This window comes from Bidens hawaiensis, unplaced genomic scaffold (assembly GCF_021521415.1).
Source record: "Bidens hawaiensis isolate Kalapana, Puna unplaced genomic scaffold, B.hawaiensis_p1.1 tig00080735_1, whole genome shotgun sequence".
In the NCBI taxonomy this organism is placed as follows: Eukaryota; Viridiplantae; Streptophyta; class Magnoliopsida; order Asterales; family Asteraceae; genus Bidens; species Bidens hawaiensis.
The window spans coordinates 13393-35250 of NW_027503723.1; the positions used below are offsets into that span (position 1 = coordinate 13393).

Genomic DNA, 21858 nt, shown 5'->3' on the forward strand with positions numbered 1-21858 from the left:
AAAGAAAGAGATCAAAAATAGAGTTATCATTATAATAACTATAGAGACGACGATAGAGCACTTGCTAAGAATACTTTTAAATATGTTTAATTAACAAATAAGTTTAATTGTTTAATGAGCTTCGCTAAATCAAAATTTAATGGACTTGACATATAAATTGTGTTCTTAAAATTAATTATAGTTTTATATTAATTGTTTTTATATATATACATATATATATAAATAACTTTTTTAATTATGGGCCTATTCGAAGAGTGGCCTGGAGAGATCGCAAAGTTTGCCCCAGCCCCAACCGGAAGAATTTTCCGTACCTTGGTGGTGTTGGTTCTAATGTCGTGGACAGTGACATTCCACTTGCCTTCGGAGGGAAATGTTTCGCCTGTCCCGTTCCAGAGGGCCCATGTCTCCGACCACGGTCCATCGTAACTGATATTTTCAACGCGAGATTGCAACTTGATGTGCGGCAAGAGCTCAAAGTGTGTGGCATACGAGTGTAGGTATTCCAGCACCTCTTGTTGAGTCGGGAAGTCTTCCACGAGGGATTCGGGCCACGGGAAGTCGGAAAACTGATACAAAGCTTTGGGTGCCTGGAGCCTTGTGGTTTTGATGGTTTTAACCCATACGCCACCAATGTCGGATTCTAAGTCGAAGACGGTCGGGTTGAAGCCTTTGGAGAGGCAGTATTTACAGGCGAGGAGGCCGCTGACTCCGGCGCCGATGATGGCCACTTGCTTTTGCTTCTTATCCATGATCCTCCGGCGGTGTAGTCTCTGAGATGATATATATGACTATATGAGGTATCACCTTATCTGTAATTCACTAAGTTGTCTATAGGATCCAACTATATAATGCGTTTCAATACATAGATAATATTGTGACACTGTACACGTGTATAAAAACAATTGCTTAGGTATATAGTAGATTTTTATGTATGTTTTTGGAGGATTTATTTTATTATTATTTTTATATATATCTCCTTCCTAAACTCATTAATTAGGCTAAGGATAATAGGACACGGATGGGGCCCGGCGTGGCCATCTGGCTCGCGAACACCGCTACCACCTTGGTGCGGATGGGGGCGCGGGGCAGTCCGCGTGGGGTGACCGTTGGGGAGAGCCGTTGGGCTATTAAAATAAAAAAAAAATCAAACTTATTATAAATATCACAATTCATTTTATTTTAAAATCACCCATCTCGTTCTCTTTCTCTCAATATTTCTACTAATACCTCTCATTTGATTTTCCAAAGTTTGTTAAAAAATCATGTTGGGTTCGGGAAATTTCAACTACAACGCTCAATTTCAGATGCAGAGGTTGGACTACATGTCTGACGAGGCCTTTCAAGATCTAATGGCATCTCAAAATGCGACTTTTTTCAACTCGGATACACAACCCGAGTTTTCCGTTCCGGAGACACAACCGGGACCGGATAAACCCACAAAACGCTCTCACAAAGGTCAGAAAACGAATAAAACCGGAGAAGCGGGCGGTTCATCGACACCGGCTATGACGAAGCGAAAGTCTACTCCTTGGAAAAAGGATGAAAAATTGGCGTTGGCTAAAGCTTGGATTGAGATATCTCAAGATCGAAACGAGGGTAATTATTTTTTGGTGCATTTTTTTTTTAATTTAAATTTTTCGTTTTTGTTTGCAATTTACTAAAGTTTTGTTATTTTTTTTATAGCCGACTTTCATAAACGTCGAGTATTTTGGAGCAAAGTTCGGGAATTTTTTTACGAGCAAGTGGGGAGTAGGGACCGAACCGATAATATGATATCGGGTAAGTGGTCCGATATTCGTAAGTTTGTAGGATTATTTACCAACCTACATAACCGAAATGCAAACCGAATGCGACAGAGTGGGTCCGATGATCTTCAAGTTTTTCAATTCACTTACGACGAGTGGAAAGCGGAGGTGTTAAGGAAGTACGGGATGGTGAAGATGTTTGACGAGCGCTACTTGTGGGACGTGCTCAAGAAGTGCTCGAAATGGATTATGTTAGTTACTCTGGATGCGGATGTCGGAAAAGAATCGGCTAAACGTACGAAAACTAGCGAGTCCGGCTCCTACGTCTCTTCTAGCGGCTCGGAGACTCAAATTAACTTCGACCTAAACTTGTCCGAGGGCGATTTGAAAGAGCAAGGCTCTAGCTGCCCCCGGGTAGGGAACGTGGGAAAAGAACCGCCGATCGACTTCGGAAAAGAGATTGCTAGAATGTCAATTGGTCTCGAGTCAATTGGTCAAGCTAAACATAATAGAAACCGGATGAGGAGTTTGGAATTTCTAGCCAAGGACTTTAGCCACCTACCGCCATCCGACCAAGCGATAATTGAGGAAGAAAAAGATCGTATTCGGAAGGAATTGACGAAAAAAAATTAAAAACGCTATTTTTATGTATTTTTTTAGAGGTTGTTGCATTTTAAATTTATGTTTTTATTTTCTTTTTTATTTATGTTTTAGTGAAATGTTTTAATTTAGTATTATTAATATTTATTTAGGATATAGTATTAAAAAAAACTCAACCAAGTCCCGGCTCACCTGGACCATTACACCCTTTGAGCCTTGGTCTGAGGGCTTGGTTGGCATGCCTAGTCAGCGCCACGTGTCATGAAGATGTTGGTTCACTTGGGGCTCAACCAAGCCCCATTACCCTTAGCCTTATATATATTCCCAACCTAAAAAAATCAATTACATATTTTTTTTTCTTAAAAATCATTAATTGCATATTTTCCTAAATCAACAAATTAATTACATATTTTTTCTTTTAAAACATATTATGTATATATATATATATATATATAGGATTAAGTTTATAAGAGAACCCATATTATTGTGAGAATTAATTTCAACCAATCAAATTTTTTTCTTTTTGTTTCTATATTTAATTAAATGAAATGGTATAATGGTAAAGGTTGTTATTGTTATATATGGTAACTATTAATTTCTTTGAAAGATTTATGTTATTAATTTATATCTTTGGTAACAAAGTACAAAATCATTAGTATTATTTGGTTTTGTACGTGGATAATATATGTCAGATTATGTTTTTTTTATTCTTTTTGTTTTAGGTTTAGTTTTAATTTGTTATTAGTTAAATAAAAATAACTCAAAATGGTTTATGTTTATATATATTGATTAAACTATCAAGTACTAAATATATATGTATTCATAGTGTACACGATTATAAGATTGATAAAGTGTAATAATTGCTAACAACTGACATAAAAAAATTCACCTACATTTAACAAAAAGACAACCTACACATGAAACTATTTATACACAACAACAAATAACATATCACTACACAACCAACATATACCTACATAACTTTTTAACAATCTACACAATTTATATGTACTTAGAGATCCAGATTAACATACACATATGCAAACTTTTAAGAGCATACACAGCAATTACATATTTGGCGAACTATATACTAAGATATACCTACACAAACTTTTAGTAACCTGCATAACTAAAATTTTCTCTACATATTTTTATTGTTAAATCCAAATGTAGGTATTAATTAGTTTTTTTTAAATAACTAAGTAGGATTTACAAATATGTGTATGACTGCACTACAAGAAAAAACACCTTTAATGACATGCATTGCGTGTCATTTAAAGGTGTAGATGACACACAAATGTGTGTCAATGATAGACCAGTCATAAATGAAAGATGACACGCGTTTATGACATGCATTTATGAAACGCTTTCATGACCTCACATTTATGACTCCAATATACGACTTACATTTATGCGTGTCATTGTATTATTTTTTTTAAATATATATATATATTTATTTTTTTTGCATAATTACTAATTTTTACATTAATGACAATAATTAAATCCCCATGACAAACAATATAAAATACAAATATAGCAAAACTATCCATTTCATTTCATAATTAGAGATCATAAATCGATATTACAAAGATTTCCAAGTTAACAAAAATATTCGTTAAATTGTCAATACAAAAGACATCACCAGAAAATAAAGTATTCATATAAGTCGATCGTTGTTCTCAAATTCCATCAACATCCGCCTTCTCGTATTCATCTTTGTAATCCCCAATCTGAGTAGAAAATTAAACAAACAAAATGCTAACAAAATTGTAACAAAATTGGTCGGATCAAATAACCCGAAATTCAAAACAAATCCTTATTCGATTCGAGTTTCTAAACCAAACGCGAGTCGAACTCGACCCTAGATATCTCAAACTGATTCGATTCAAATAACCCGAATTCGCATTTTAATATATACTTATTTTTTGTATAACATACTTATGGCTTATAGTGGCCTTAAAATAATATTACTTGTTAAGTTCTTTTATGGGCTAAAAGAATTGACCTCCGCTAAAATCGAAAAATTTGTTGATCAGTTTATTTTTACTTTTATACTAGCCGTTAAATAGCTAATCCTAATTCAATTTATTCGTAAGCTTATTCGAATCAAGTTGTGTGAATTTAATTTGACTTCAAATTCATTTTTAGAAGTTTTAAATTCGAATAACCCAAATACGATTAAAAGGGTCAGAATACAACATACCCATTTTTAGATCCCGAAGAAGATTACCAGCACTGAGATGAGAATACCCGAAGTGCTCAACAGTATTTGCACATTGTGTACCCTAGCCACTGCCTGGGCCTCCTGCTCGATGTTGAAGGGTAGTTTAGACATTTCCAGTAAAATGTTGTAAATACATACTTTACTATTCAAATATTATTTTTCTAAACATGATTATTTGGATTCTTAAACATTTAATAGAAGTCCTCACCTAGGGTAAACACAACTTTGGGCTTCATTACACTAAGAGCACTTTTGGTTCCTTCCTGCAATCAAATAGATATATTAATTTAGCTTCTTATACAAAAACATATATATTATTCTAAAACTAAAACTGATTAAAAAATTATATAGTTACCGAATGTGCAGCATCAACGATGATTCCCATGAGTCCGAGTTAGCGTGTGTTCAGATTAATATTACCAGAATATCCAAATCAAATTCGAGTAGAGCATATGTTGGACAGCAGCATGCATTCAAGAATGCAGCCAATGAAAGCGGGAATGGCATGAAGTCTACACTCTTTGTAGTGATCACTTTCCACTGTTAGTATACATAAAAACACATGAATAAGTAAATGTAACTCAATATGTGACATTAGGGGTGCAAGCGAACCGGGTCGCTCGCAAGCTACTCAACCTTGGATCGATAAAAAACTCAAGTGGAGCCGAGCTTTTTCTAGCTCGAGTGGAGCCTAAGCCTCAAATAAAGCTCGTTTAGTTATCAAAACTTGTATGGAGAAGCTAGTTTAGGCTCGCCAATCCTTACCGAGCTTTGTGTTTTTTTTTTCAAGTTTGACCTATTTTGGACTTCTATATATTTATTTTACATTTCACAGCCGAGTGTTGGAACTGAGCGTTGGCTTGTTTAAGGTACTACTAGAGATGAGCTTAGGTTTGTTAAAGGTTTTTCTCAATATATATAAAAATAATTAAAAAATTGTATATAAACTAATTAACGAATAATAAACGAGCCGAACTTGAGCTTTAGAAAATGAGCTCGAAACAAGACGAGCTCGAGCTCAAGCTCTCGTAAGACAAAACGAGCCGAGCTTGAGCTTTAAAAAATGAGCTCGAAACAAGACGAGCTCGAGCTCTCGTAAACAAAACGAGCCAAGCTCGAGCTCTCGTAAACAAAACGAGCCAAGCTCGAGCTCTCGTAAACAAAACGAGCCGAGTTCGACACGTCTTTATGAAATATATACATAAAGGAAAAGATATAATAGACACTCGCCATTATAGTTAAAAGGAGACGCGCACATAGCAACACCAAACACGACACAAAACGCGCCCACGAAAGTGGACCGAGCTTTACAAGTGTGGAATAATCCCAAATCAAGACCCGCGACAACTCCAACTCCAACAAAAGAAACTACTATAACTAATAGTTAGTGATTTCTGCTGCAAATTGAAAGCAATCAGATGTGTAATATTAATTAAAAAACAGATGGAATTTAAGATATTATGAAGAAAGTGCATACCCTGTGTGAATTACTTCTTTATGATATTCTCATATTATAGGCCTGCAGGTATATAAAGTATGATTTAATATAATCTTAATCATCAAGTTTGTGTGTAATAATAATACAAAAAATGCATTCTCTTAAGGGGGTGTTTGGTACAGAGAATGGAAATGGAGAGAAAATAGAAATGGAAATGGAATTGTAGAGAAAGAGAATTGGTATAGAGAATGAGAATCATTTCTCTTGTTTGGTACACGAGAAAATAAACAGAGAACTCTACCATACCCAACCCCACCTCCACCCAACCTGACACCACTCACCACTGCAGCCCCACCACCACAGCCCCACCAACACAGCCCCACCACCACCACCAGCCCCACCACCACAGCCCCACACCACCAGCACCACCACCACAGCCCTTTCTTCAACCACAGCCCACCACCACCGGCTGCCGCCACCAAACCCCCTTCTTCAACCACAGTACACAAGAAATTAAAAAGATTCAAATTTTTGAAACATAAGATATAGAAAAAGGAGGCTCAGATCTGTCATCACTGCCTCTTTGGAGATTTTGTGGTGGTGGTTGTGGTGGCGATGATGATGATGATAATCAGAAGCCACCTGCAACCACCGCCGATTTCCACCACCACTGTCACCCACCTGCGACCACAATCACCCGACCATCTGAAAACCCTAACCTACCACGAACCACCACTTGAAACCCTAATCTCCGTTCACCCGTACCACCTGCAACCTACAACCGGTTACCATCTCTGTGTTCACCACTGCGAACGGCGGAGACGGGGTGGTGGTTGCAGACTTGGAGACGAGGTGGCGGTTGCAGACTTGGAGACGAGGTGGCGGCCGGAGACGGGGTGGTGGCCGGAGACGGGGTGGTGGTCGGAGACGAGGTGGTGGCCGGAGACGAGGTGGTGACATGCTATGAGGAGGCTGCTGAGAAATGGATTTCTCTTTGTTTTAAAGAGAAATGGAATTCTCTAGTTTTAGAGAAATAGAAATAGAAATAGAAATGAAAAGTGGAAAACAAACAAAAGAAATATTTCTAATTCCATTTCTCCCCAATCAAATCCCTCTACCAAACACCCCCTAACTTCTTTCCTTTAGGACTTTTTTATATGTGATATGATCTGATGCATCTACTTCTGATCTGATGACAGCTTGGATCTGCCGTCACTGTCTTAACTTCTTTCCTTCCGGACTTTTTTTCCTTTTTTAACCATCGACGAATCCTTCAAACGTGCTCGGTCTCGGGTCAGGTTTGGTCGGTCCCAACATAACTGACAGGATAACCGAAACTTGATTTTATAAAATAAAAGTAAAAAATTGTTGGGCCAGGACCTAGAAAATTATGGAGCAGTGCCCGTTGCTACTCAAATATTAATCTATCTAATAAAATTTAATACCATACCAATTAGAAAGCTAGATCATTACTCCAATTCTTTGCACTTGTACATGTATTCTGCTGTAAACTGCAACAATTAGTAAAAACATGTTATAAATTTATAAGATAACTAACATGGAATCAAGTTTCTTTATATTACTCCATTCTTATCTTTTGTGGTTTCAGTTTTCTGATTTTTCTAAAAACAAGTTTGTGTAAGTACATGCCGTGATGCAGACCGTTTAGACCACGGGCCAAGTCTCGGATTCGCTTTGTATAAACCATTATTATTTTATATACGCACACCGAGCTCGAGCTCCTTTATTAAACGAGCTTACTTTTAGGCTTGAGCTCAGGGCCGTGATTGTTTATTAAACCAGAGAATACACATACATAAACAACCATACACACAAATCATCATCATATCGAGCAAATCCACACAAATCACTTCAAATCAAGCAAATCCACACAATTCAGTTCATATCGAGCAATTAAACACAAATCAGTTTATATTGAGTAGATCGACACAAATCAGTTCATATCAGCAGCATAAATCAAGTAACTTAACCTAATTAGCAAAATCAAGTGAATCTACCTAATATAAACACACATACTAACTGAATTCCGATGAAAAATAAGGTAGGGTGTTGTGGCGGCTTGGACACAGACGTCGACGGTGTAGTGCTCCGGTGTGGTGCGTCGTGGTGGACTGAACGCTAGATGGCGACGTGGTGTAAATGGGGACTGGTGGAGAAGATTGATGGCCGATGGAGACGAACCCTACATATGCGTTCCATTGGGAGAAGACACACGATGGTTATTTTGACTAAATGGACCACACATGACACACATGGTTTTAATGGAAGGGTTTTAATTTTTTATTTAGACTAAATGATGACACTCATACATGACACACATCGGTTGTTTTTTTTTAGTGACACTGATTTAATGACATACAGAAATAAGTGTCATAAATCTTTTAACTTTTTCAAAATATGACTTTTTTTTATGACACACACATTTGCGCGTCATAAATTATGGCGTGTTATTGTGCGCATGTCATTAAAGCCTTTTTTTCTAGTAGTGCTGGTGGTTGTGAAGGAAAAATTGTTTTTTAGTATGCTTGTAAACTATAATATGTGGTGCTTGCTCACAAGTTTTAAGTGTGTGAGTGAATTTCTACACTATTTGTGTATTGGAGATTTTCTTCTATGTAGGTTAATAAATCAAGTTACGATATATACATTTGATTGTGACGGAGATTCCTTTGATATTTTCGTTAATAGTCACAACACATGCCTTAAATCCTACATATAGATGTTTATGATTTTATCCGCACACATATGTACCAATTAAATGTAGGAATTTATCAAGTTTGTGTATGATAATATTCATATACAAACAAAAAAATTATGAATACAGAATAATAAAAACACAAGATCGTAAAAAAATAAGTAAACACAAAATTATTTATCTACAAACAACAAAAATACAATTTATTTTTCAGTTTCCTAAATTGAGTTTACAACCAAATTACGAAACTGCCCTTTTAATATTAAAGTCAATTAGTATGAAAGAGTTATTATTTACAACATTGCCATTTTAATTCATGATCATAGATTAAACAAAATCAACTACTCAGATTCATTTCTCACACTTCTCGCTATAAATTCACTTCTCTCATGAACCATCCCCTATATATATATATATATATATATATATATATATATATATATATATATATATATATATATATATATATATATATATATATATATATATATATATATATCCATTTCTAGGGGTGTTCTTCGGGTTTGCTTTTCGGATTTCGAGTTTTTCGGGTTTCAAAGTTTTAAATCCTGACCTGAAACTCAACCCAAATCTCTCACTGCTTTTTCAGGTTCGGGTTTTTTTGGGTTGGGTTAATCGGGTTTCGAGTATCCTAAGAAACAAAACAAAAAAAAAGATTTAAAAACTATAATGCTAAAATTAACACAACATATAATCAAGCAATAAAACAACATAACATGATAGCAATTCAAAAGAAGAGTAAAACGAACTCAAACCATAATCGTCTTCAATTGGACGTGATTTGGTTGCTCGATTACGATTGCTATTAGTAATAAACGGAAAACATAAATTAGCAATAAACAATTGATCCATAGTTGGAATGATAACAGTCGATTAGGCCCAGATTCGGATAACTTTAGTGGCTAAGACTAAGCCTATTATGCCTAAAACTATATTTAATTTCAAAACTAAAAGTTTATTCTGGTTTTTCGAGTTGACCCAAAACTTATAAATCAAACCCGAGAACCAACCCGAATTAATTCGGTTTGGTTTCGGGTTAGTCTCTTCTCAGGTTTGGGTTTTTTGGGTCGGGTTAATTCGGGTACGGGTTTTCTCGGGTTAGTTTTCGGATTTCGGGTAAAAGTGACAGCCCTATCCATTTAATTAAATTTAACTTTTAAATGACTATTTTAACCTTATTCGTAATAAAAGATTTTACATATTTACTCTTCCTAAAACATATGCACATATTTATTTATTTCTTTAAAATTAACTTATTGAATAACTTTTTTTACTAAATATTTTTACCGATATCAGACATGTTAACCAGTGTTGGACGTTACGCATATGAAGTTGGCTACTGCGTTCGAAGCCGGTTAGCGCGTCCGACGCAGGATAACACGTCTGGCACTGGATCGTTTGAGAATATTCAAAAGTAAGGACATTTTGAGACTCACTTTTGAAAAGAGACATTTTAATAATTTTTTCTTATAATTATAGCAAGTTGTACCTCTTAAATTTGAAGAGACCCATTGGATTTGCTTTATAGATATATATAATCATGGGCGGATCTAGCATAGGTTGAGGCTAGCCCGTATTACCCCTCAACATTCTGGATGAATTACTTTTTTAATGCAATTTTTTTCTTGTTCTTTGTTTTATGTATCAGCTACCTATGAATAAAATTCTTTTAGCATGTGCTACCCTCTCAAATTTTCTTTTAAATCTGCAACCCTGTTTTATCACATTTTTACTTCACACTGGACACTTAACTAATAAATAAAATTATCATTACGTTAAGAACGTCTCAAATTACAATAACATATAAGACCATCATATTTGATATTTTAATAGTAGTCCTATAATTAAATATACTACTTGTGTTATTATGCTGCAAGCTAAATAAAACCTATATCAGCTTGATTTTCACAACACAGTTATAAAATACGAATTTGTTTAGGGTTTGACGTAGTCCACGGGGCCATGAGGCTCGAAAAGGTTAGCGAAGAGTCCATTTTTTCTCATCCGATTCATGCCCATGTCTTTGCATAGTTGATCATTATACCAAATTTCCAAAGCACCAATCGAGGATCGATAATGGTATTCTCCAGTTGACTGTTTCATGTATTCATCCCATCTTGCAATATCTTTCTTCATCTTGTGAATACTTGGTAGCTTAAACACACCTTCAAGTAGCGCTGCCACCCATTTAGCCCGCATTTCGGAGATATAAATATTGGAAAGACTTTCAGAAAATCCAATTACAGCTACATGAGGTATATGGGGATGAATGCATTCCCTGATGGCATTATTAATCATTAGTCTAGTTTTAATATGGAGTTGGCTAGACATATGTCACCCGCCAAATACTGATTTAACAAATTGAATGAGTGTGTTCAAAAAATATAAATAGAGGGGTAAGTATGCTTAGCACTTTAACGCCCTTGCTTGATCCAACTTATTAAATACCGCGATCGACTAACCTGTAAAGAGGGACCCGTGATGAGCCTGCAATGAAGTGACCAAATGTCAACGATTCAAATATATTTCTGAGCTTTTCTTCACCTCTAAATCCTGTAGCAAAAATGACAATTTCTGCTTCAATCTGTGTGTTGTCCTCTTCTATACAAATCCCCCTTTCATAAAAGCAAAAACTTTGGGATCAAAGAAGTGCATCAAAGAAGTTTTTGGGATCATGCATGTATAAAAGCAAACATGAGTGCACGTCTTTTGAGAAGCTATGTTGGGGCACCATGTCGAACTTGACAAGAGGAAACTTACTTTTTATGTAGCATTCCACAAATTACGCTGTTAGATCATCAAACAAATCATTTTGTTTTTTAATTGTTTGAAATGAGTATACTAAAAGAATATAATTTTCACAAATATGGTTGCGGTTCTTACAAAGTACGACATCTCCAACATTTATTAATTTTCTGTTTTATTTTTATTTATTTTTGGTGCAGTTTTTATTTAACATTTAATTTTGTTTTTATTTAATAATAAGTAATATCTAAAAACTTTAATATATCTAAATACACAAATTTGTTAAAAGAGAAAAAAAAAATCTAAAATAAGCAAATTAATAGCTACTTCAAATGATAGTTTTTGAAGTTGTCGAGAGGCTTACTAAGGGTGAAAGTAACGTAGCTAGCAGATTAAGCACAAAACCTTCTCCGGGTTTATGAATTAAAAGCTCGGAGAAGCGATTGAAGTATAAATAAGTTAACGGGATGCCCCATGGAGCCCAGTCCGGTATTTTCCAATGATTACGTCGGTACACTATTGTACAAGGATGTTCCGGACCTGAAAATAAACTTTGTAAAATTAGAAAAAGCTACCTATGCATGACATTCAGCAAACATCTGCGACTAACCATTGACGGATGCGCACTCCCTTGCAATATCAAACACTGTTTTACCGAACCCCACGATTGCAACATTCTTCCCTTTCACAAACGCAGCAGCTTTGTCGTGATACATGGCTGCGTATTCCATGGAGTGTATGGCCTTTCCTCGGAAAATGTCCGGCCCTTTCCCGGCAGGAAATGTGGGTATGTTTGGGACATCTTTGAATCGTCCTGTTGAAACCTATTCCCACGAGGGGGTAAAGTTCCTAACAAGATAGAGAGAATGGTGATCAAATGTGATATTTGTAAGTATTGGTGGATGTGTAATGTGTTTACATGATTTCTTCCTCCTTTTATATAAAGGGGAGGTATTACAAGTGGCTTTCTCTCTAAGATTACAGGAGGCTCTCCCTCCAAGATTACAAGTGTCTTTCCCTCCAAATCCATTTCCCTCCAAGTCCATTTCTAGAATGTCCTCCTTGTCGGGCCTTAAGTATTGGGCTCTTATTGTCTTGTTGAGTTAGAGCCTACTTATGAGGCCTGGCTCATGGGTAGGCTCTTCAAGTCCCCCAATCTATTGCCCTTGTTATTTATGATAAGGGTAATAGACTCATTGACTATTGTCGCTCTTATCTTTCTTCACTTTCTTCTTTTTGATCTTTTGGTACCTGGTCCGTTGTGTATTCCTTTTCTCATTTCGGCCTTGGGCCTTCTATCTTGTTTAATGGATTTTAGCCTACCTCCAGAGCCCAATTCCAAGGTAGGCTCTTCAAGTCCCCCAGTCCATGGTGCTCGTTATTTATGACAAGTACAATTGACTCACAATAAGTCTTTATTCTTCCTCCGTCGTGACCTCTTGTGTTATCCTCCTTATTCTCCGATTGACCTTCATATAGTTAGGAGGTATCTTGATACAAAAATAATATCCATAGAACTATTATATGCTGGTTCTTGACCTACGAGCTTTCCCCTTGGCCATTGTTCTCTTTGACTTAGGCCCTATCCATTCATGTGTTATTCTAATCCTTTCTTTTGGTTGATATCACCACTTGTTTAGATTGATTGGACATGCCCTTAAACCTTCTGGAACATTTGATTTCATTTAGTTATTTTGAGAGGTCTTTTGGTTATTCTCTTTTGGGCTTCCTTTCTTTAGCCACCCTTACTTTGAGCATGTGTTAGGCCTATTTCTCTTATCGCTCGAAGGACCCGTTTCAAGGGCACTTGTGACATCTGCCCCGATCCGACCCGACCCAGGTACCCGTTTCTCTGACCCGATCTCTTTCTTTTATAATTTAATATTTATTTATACTTATATTTTACTTTTAATAATAATAATATATTTTCCTTCCCGCCTCTTTCTCTCTCTTTCTTTCCGCCGTCCCGTCCCTCTTCCTTCTCTCTTTCCGCCTTCTTTTCCCTCTTGTCGCCGTCCCGCCCTTACGCCTTGTTTCCCTCTTTTTCTTCTAACTCTTTGCTTGTCCTTTGTTCCTTCCCGCCTAAGGTTGTCTGCGCAGCTCCACGCGCCAGACTCCTTACAAGGAAGCCTGCGTGAAGACCACCTGTTACAGCGATACGCGAGACGAACTCTTCTCGCAGCGCGCTAAGAATTGTAATTCTTCTCGCAGCGCGTTAAGAACGGTAGTTCTTCCCGCGACGCGCTAAGGATTTGTAGTTCTTCTCGCAGCGCGCTAAGAATCGTAGTTCATCCCACGACGCGCGAAGAATTATAGTTCTTCCCGCGGCGCGCTAGGAATTTTAGTTCCTCCCGCGGCGCGCTAAGAAATGTGATTCTTCCCGCGGCGCGCTAAGAAATGTGATTCTTCCCGCGGCGCGCCTTAGCCTTCTCGCGCTAAACCCTTTGAGTTTTCTTCTGTTTAACCCAGCCGTTTGCTTTTGTGATGTCTTATCTTTTGTGCTGTTGACCTAATCTGCTTTATGTCTGAAAAAGCCACTTTTGGCGCAGCATGCGCACCAACCCCATTGGTTGACAGAAAAAGTGACTGACAGTATCTTTGGAAATCTGCTTTTTCCATGCTTGACCAGTACCTTTATCTGATCCGCCCATGCCTTTTTACTGTTAACCTGTCAGCTTTTTCTCTTTTTCCCTGCTGCCATATCTTTTGATATCTTTTGCTTTTGGAATCTTTTACTTTTTGAGATCTTTTCCCCTTTTCTAGGGATTGTGTTTCCTAGGGTTTCCCTATAAATAATAGTATTATTTTTCCTAACACCACACACACAAGCGCTTAATCTCTCCTGTTCTTCCTTGCTCTCTGCCGTTGATCCTCTGCCGTCTCTCCCCTTGCCTCCGTATTCCTCCCTGTTCTGCCCTGCTTTTCCGGTAATATATATTATATATAATAATTTACTTATTAATTATGCTAACTTGTAATCAAGACTTAAAACAAATCATTAAAACAATAATCTTATTTATAGGTTAACTTGTACTTGTTTAAAGTTGGTTCTTGCTTTATCTTACACCGCATCGTTTATCAAGTGAGTAATCTCGTACCTAATCCCTTTTTATTTTTAATGTTTTGGGATGTTCATGTGTTCATACAAACTTAGAGTCTTAAACTTGTTTATAAACTTTAGTCGCGCAGTATCCCATGTGTTGAGGACGTTTACTTGGCTGTTTATTTGTATGTGTGTATCATTAACCGCTTTGTTCGGCCTATTCCGAAGTTTTCATGGATCCATTAGATGAACACGGGAGACCTATCGTTTACGGTTTTCTTTGTTTACACTTGCACAGATGTTTTCTCGTTTTTGTGCTCAATTGGGAGCACGGATTGAACTATGAACTATGAGCTATGATCTATTTAGGCTTGATCACAATCTGATTGCACCCTTGTTAAACACCAGACATACACGTGTTGCGCGCAGATTTATTGTTATCTATGTATTGTATTAAACTTGATTTCTCACCAACACGCAAGTGTTTGACGTTTATTTTAACACATGTTCAAGTTTGCAGTAGCTGTTTTGGAGCTTGTGGACACGTAGGAAGTTTTCTTTATTTTGGGCCTAGATTAAAATGTATCAAGACAAGTTTTTGCTGTTCGAATATTATGATTTATAATATATTGATTTATGATGATTTATGTTATCTTGTTTACTTTGCGCGTGCGCGAATGAATGTATTTATTAAATATTGACACCCAATAGTGTCACGAGTAATGAAACAATATGTGGCGCCCCGATGTATAATCCGCCTTTGGTCGGGGTGTTACAGATTGGTATCAGAGCTCGTTGACTTTAGGATAGGTGGTTAGACGTAACGGCCTAGAATACCTAAGAGTCCCTTCTCGCGCATGAGAGAAATCTCATGTTTGCGCGCTTATTGTCAATTACTCGTTATTTATGAATATGCTCGCGCTTGCGCAGTATGTGATCTTATGTTTTATTTCGCGATATTTCGATTTTTAATTGAATTTCGATTTTTATTGATTTTTCTTACATATTCGTTTGTTGGATTTGAAAATCCGAAAAGTCATGGTGATACATGAATAGTTGATTTTCAATTTCCATTTACGATTATGTTCTGAGGTTGGAGACTTGAAAAGTCATGGTGATACATGAATTGTCAACCTCCAATACTCATTTTCTTGTATATTTTATATTGAAGATTGAAAAGTCATGGTGATACATGAATCGTCAATCTCCAATACTCGTTTGCTCGTATATTTTAAATTGGGAATTCGGAAAGTCATGGTGATACATGAATTGTCGATTCTTGATTCGAATTTGTTACCTTTATTAAGTCTGCATTTAGGGTCATTTATTTTACTTTAACTTTTGACTGTAACTGACTCCGTGAAACCAAGCTTTTCGAGGTTATACTTTGCGCTAAAACCAAGATATTAACTAAAATTAAAACTTTTATAGAATGCCTCCACTATCAGCTCGCCATCTCAAGAAGAAAGAAGCCGCGCGCAGACGTTCGCAGCAACGTTCCCAGGAAATGGCCGCCGCAATAGCCCAAGCCTTAAACCAAAACAATGCTAACACCTCTGGTTACAACATTAAGTCCTTTAACGCGGGTAACCCTCCAAAGTTCACAGGTCTTGAAGGAGCCACCGTGATGCTCCAGTGGCTTGAGAAAATAGAAAACACTTTCCTCCACACCCAATGCCCTCCTGACAGACGAACCCTATATGCTTCCAGTGTCCTGGAATCTAGAGCGCTTACATGGTGGAATGGAGTAGCTCATGCGCGTGGCGCAGAAGCTGCTTCCAGCATGACATGGGAGGAATTCAAAGAAATTCTGACGCGAGAATTCTGCCCTCCCAACGAAGTTAAGCGCCTGGAGGAAGAATTTTAGAATCTTAAGCAATACAGCGGTGAAGCGCGCGAGTACGCGACGCGTTTCCATGAACTAAGTTTGCTTGTCCCTCACCTTGTTACCCCTTCCCGCCGAGCCATAGAGAAATTCCTTGGGGGTCTCCCCATGGAAATTCAAGATTCTGTATGGGCCAGAAACCCAGTAACCCTCTCTGGCGCCATCGAGTTGGCCGCTGTGCTCAGCGACAACCATGTCAGAGCAGGAACCCTGTTCCTGCGGGGAACAGAAAAGACCAAACTCACCAAGACTGTTCCTGAACCAACAGAAACCAAACCAGAACCCTCAAACCGTAACAACCTCAAGCGCAGGCGCAAGGCCTATGCGCTTACCAACCCGCCCATTGTCCAGCAACCCATCTACCAACCTCCAGTTTACGCGCCTAACCCTCTGTCAGCCTACCCAACACCTCCTGTAGTCCACAACTATGCCTTAACCAATCCCGCACTCCCTGCCCCGCCACTTAAGAAACCTTACACAGGAAATCAACCCTTTTGCCCAACCTGTAGACTTCACCACCCAACCCAAACCCCGTGTCGACAATGTAACCGATGTGGCCGCGTTGGTCACTCTGCCGAATACTGTAGAGTCCCTCCCGCCAACCCAATTGCGCCAACACCACCAGTCTACCCGCAGAACCCACAACCAACCTACCAAAACCCACGACCCAGGTCGTGCTATAACTGCGGTGATCCCAGTCATTTCCGGAACGCGTGCCCGAGACTACAAGTGCAAATCACACAAGCGAATCCGGTGAACCAGATTTCGAACCAAGTGACACGCGGACGAGCTTTTAACATAACCGCGCACCAAGCGCAAGCGAATAATGACGTAGTTAATGGTACATTTTTGCTTAACGGATTTTATGCTTCTGTACTTTTTGATACTGGCGCCGATCGAAGTTTTATTTCTCGCGCGTTTGAGCAGAAGCTTGCGCGACCGCGCAGCGATTTAAAAGAGAATTTTTCAGTTGAATTGGCTAATGGCGAAACTGTTTTAATTAACTCAGTGATTAAAGATTGCACGCTTAACCTTAACGAAAACGATTTTCTGATCGACCTCATCCCCATGCCCCTTGGAAGCTTTGATGTTATCATTGGTATGGACTGGCTTACGCATAATCGCGCCGAAGTTATTTGCGCCAAGAAGATGATTCGCATACCTCGAGAAAATGGTGATCTTCATATCTACGGCGAAAAACCCTCCCGCGGTCTTAAACTTATGTCTTGCGCCGAAGCCCGAAGGCTCATGAGGAAAAGGTGTATTGCATTCTTAGCCCATGTGGTTAAACCCGATGAAGGAAAGAAGAAGCTTCGCGATATCCCTGTTGTGCGTGATTTCCCTGAAGTTTTTCCTGATGATCTTCCTGGTATCCCTCCCGCTCGTGAAGTCGAGTTCCGTATTGATCTTGTCCCTGGTGCTTTCCCCGTAGCTAAATCTCCTTACCGTCTTGCGCCCGCTGAGACGCAAGAATTGGCAAGCCAACTTCAAGAGTTGACTGCTAAAGGATTCATTCGCCCTAGCTCTTCGCCCTGGGGTGCTCCGGTGTTGTTCGTTAAAAAGAAAGATGGATCATTTCGCATGTGTATTGATTACCGCGAGTTGAACAAACTCACCATTAAGAACCGGTATCCCTTACCGCGTATTGACGACCTCTTTGATCAACTCCAAGGTGCCTCTTGTTTCTCGAAGATCGATCTCCGCTCTGGCTATCACCAGTTGCGCATCCGCGATGAAGATGTTCCGAAGACTGCTTTTCGAACTCGTTATGGCCATTTTGAATTCTTGGTCATGTCCTTCGGTTTGACCAACGCACCCGCCGTTTTCATGGATCTAATGAATCGGGTGTGTAGGCCTTTCTTGGATAAATTCGTGATTGTGTTTATCGATGACGTTCTGATTTATTCTAAGACCAAGGCCGAGCATGAGCAACATCTTCGGTTGGTGTTGCAAAAGCTTCGAACCGAGCAGCTCTATGCTAAGCTTTCCAAGTGTGAATTCTGGTCCGATGAAGTACAGTTTCTTGGCCATGTTGTCAACAAGATGGGTATCCATGTCGACCCATCCAAAATTGAGGCATTCAAGAACTGGATTACGCCGACCACTCCTTCTGAGATCCGTTCCTTTCTGGGCTTAGCTGCTTATTACCGGCGCTTCATTTCGAACTTCTCGAAAATCGCTTTGCCTTTAACAGCTCTAACGCACAAAGGTAAACCGTATATTTGGGGCTCGAAGCAAGAAGAAGCCTTTCTAACGCTCAAGCGTTTGTTGTGTGAAGCTCCTGTTCTTGCGCTACCTGAGGGTAATGATGATTTTGTCGTGTACTGCGATGCCTCCAACCAAGGTCTCGGTTGTGTTCTTATGCAACGAGGCAAGGTTATCGCTTACGCATCAAGGCAACTTAAGGTTCACGAAAAGAATTATACAACTCACGACCTCGAACTTGGTGCAGTTGTTTTTGCCTTGAAGATCTGGAGACACTACCTTTATGGTACTAAGTGTATCCTCTACACTGACCATAAAAGCCTTCAGCATATCTTTGATCAGAAGGAACTTAACATGAGGCAACGCCGATGGAACGAACTCATCAGCGATTACGATTGTGAGATCCGGTATCATCCTGGTAAGGCTAATGTGGTAGCCGATGCGCTCAGCCGAAAACCCTGCCAACTTAACTGTATCTTGCCGCGCACCCAGCTTCACTTCGCGCCGATTCAAAGCAACCTTGAATCGCGTATTCGTGACGCGCAGCGCGCATCCATCAGTAATGGTAACCTTCGCGCCGAGTTAGCGTGTGGCGCGGAAGCGCACTTTGTCCCTAATCTGAGTGGAATTCTCTGCTATCTTAATCGCATCTGGATTCCCTGTGATGAGAATCTTCGCGCTGATATCCTGAGTGAAGCGCATAAATCTCGGTATTCCGTTCATCCTGGCGCTGATAAGATGTACAAGGATTTGCGCATTACTTATTGGTGGCCCGGTATGAAAAAGGATATTGCTATGTTCGTAGCTAAATGCCTGACTTGTTCTAAAGTAAAAGCTGAACACCAACGCCCATCTGGTTTGCTCGAACAACCAGAAATTCCTACGTGGAAATGGGAAAGTATAGCGATGGACTTTATTACCAAGTTACCTTTGACAGCTAGCAAACATGATAGCATTTGGGTAATGGTGGATCGTTTGACTAAGTCTGCTCACTTTCTGCCCATTCGTGAAAACTACCGTGTTGAGCAACTCGCGCAGCTTTATGTCAAGGAAATTGTCTGCCGCCATGGTACTCCTTTGAGCATCATATCCGATCGCGATGGCCGTTTTATATCTCGCTTTTGGAAATCTCTCCAATCTGCGCTAGGAACTCGCTTGGACATGAGTACGGCATATCATCCTCAGACTAACGGACAGTCTGAGCGAACTATTCAAACTCTTGAGGATATGCTCCGATCTTGTGTTCTTGATTTTGGAGGTAATTGGGATTCGCACCTGCCTTTGATTGAGTTCTCTTATAATAACAGCTATCATTCCAGTATTGGTATGGCTCCATTTGAAGCACTTTACGGTCGTAAGTGCCGCTCCCCGATCTGTTGGAGCGAAGTGGGTGAAACTCAAATCACAGGACCCGAACTTGTTCAAGAGACAACCGATAAAATCGCCAAGATCCGTGATCATCTGCTGACTGCCAGAAGCCGACAGAAGAGTTACGCAGATCGTAGGCGGAAGCCTCTCGAATTTCAAGTTGGTGATCTTGTTCTCCTCAAAGTGTCGCCCTGGAAGGGTGTTGTCCGCTTTGGGAAGAAAGGTAAGCTTGCTCCTCGATATGTTGGACCATTCAAGATTCTCGCGCGTGTAGGAAAAGTTGCCTACAGACTAGACCTGCCGCCCGCGCTCAGTAATGTGCATCCAACGTTCCATGTATCCAATCTCAAGAAGTGTTTAGCTGACGAGAACCTTCACATTCCACTTGATGAAGTTCAAGTTGATGAAACTATGCATTTCGTTGAGAAGCCTGTTGAGATCATGGATCGCGAGGTAAAGCAAACCAAGCGCAGTCGTATCCCTATCGTGAAAGTTCGCTGGGAGTCCAAGCGCGGAGCCGAGTTTACATGGGAAAGGGAAGATCAGATGAAGATCAAGTACCCGCACCTGTTCTCTGCGCAACCTACTTCGAGATAAATTTCGGGACGAAATTTCTTAAGTAGGGGAGACTGTGACATCTGCCCAGATCCGACCCGACCCAGGTACCCGTTTCTCTGACCCGATCTCTAGCCGACATTCGTCCTGCGATCATAAACTACTAGATTATATTATATACCAAGTTGTGCATCATATCTAATGAGAAAAACATGCTTAAAAGAAAACGTGTCAAATGGGTCCAAATAAGTTTACCATTCGATAACAGCGAGGATGTTTCTTGGGCTTTGCGGTTAAGGTTGAAAACAAAAGCTTACAACTTTTATTAGATTCTGTTGAAAACGGGTCATGACCGTATATATGGATAACAGGCCGACAACCCTTTCCATGAATTCTTGGAAGGAACCGAAGAATAAGACAGTCCAAAGCTATAGATGTTTCTTGAGGTGGCCAGTCAATCCCTAAATTTCTTTTTGTAACATATTGAAGATACCTTATATGTGATGCTTGAGGATGTAAGGGCGAAAAAATATGATACAGATCACGAGCAGTAGCTTGTTTATAAACCATTTCAAGTGTCTTTTGCTCACCGGTATACTGTTTTCTAGCTAAAAAAAGGCCAGCAAGCATAAATGCAAGAATGGGCCACCCTCCTCTTTCGCAATGCATCAAAAGCACGTTTTTTTGATCCGCAATCGATAGCCAGTTTTCACAAGCGTCTAAAAAGTTGTTGACAATATCTAGTGGTAATAACGGAGACCCTTGATATTGCCAAGGGTATTCTGTGAGTTTTATATCGAATGTGGATAATGCATCAGAAATTAAGGTCTTCTTATAACCGTCTTCTTTGATATTGAAAACCATGAAAGAAGAATCAGGACAGTAGTCTTGAAGCTGAGGTACAATGCCACCAATATAGGTTTTGTATGCATCTGCTTCCATTGTATCAGTTGAGAAGCAGCTATTAAACACTGTAATGTTTATGTAACACATGTTAGACCATTGACATCTTTAATCAAGACTGTAATTAGGGATGCAAACGAATTGAATGTTCAATGGGAAGCTCATTTATGTTCGTTCAGTTGTGTTCATTAACATTCAATAATGTGTTTGTTTGTGTCCTTTGATGTTTGTTCATTAAAGGTTTTCAACATTTTTAATGATCACTTTTGTTATCATATATATATTTAATTAAGCAAAAAAGATATGAGTATTATGTGATTAATTTATATACGAAATTAACTTATGAATATGAACGTTAATAAAAAAACAACCAACACAAACTTGGTAGCTGGATTGAGCCGTTGACACTG

The 21858-nt window shown here is 39.0% G+C and overlaps 1 protein-coding gene and 2 pseudogenes across 2 annotated transcripts; all 3 read right to left on the reverse strand.

Annotated features, from left to right (window-relative positions):
- Nucleotides 1-311: 311 nt before the first annotated feature.
- LOC143607267 (putative flavin-containing monooxygenase 1) lies at nucleotides 312-749 on the reverse strand (the record flags this gene model as incomplete). Its single annotated transcript, XM_077082780.1, has 1 exon — nucleotides 312-749. A coding segment is annotated over exon 1 (438 nt), but the record flags the coding sequence as incomplete, so codon positions are not given.
- Nucleotides 750-10599: 9850 nt separating this feature from the next.
- On the reverse strand, nucleotides 10600-11526 carry LOC143607268 (putative flavin-containing monooxygenase 1; annotated as a pseudogene). Its single transcript, XR_013148927.1, has 2 exons — nucleotides 11207-11526; nucleotides 10600-11022 (listed from the first exon to the last, which is right to left on the reverse strand). The product of XR_013148927.1 is annotated as a putative flavin-containing monooxygenase 1 (transcript).
- Nucleotides 11527-20776: 9250 nt separating this feature from the next.
- On the reverse strand, nucleotides 20777-21487 carry LOC143607269 (formin-like protein 20 pseudogene; annotated as a pseudogene).
- Between the last annotated feature and the right edge of the window lie 371 nt (nucleotides 21488-21858).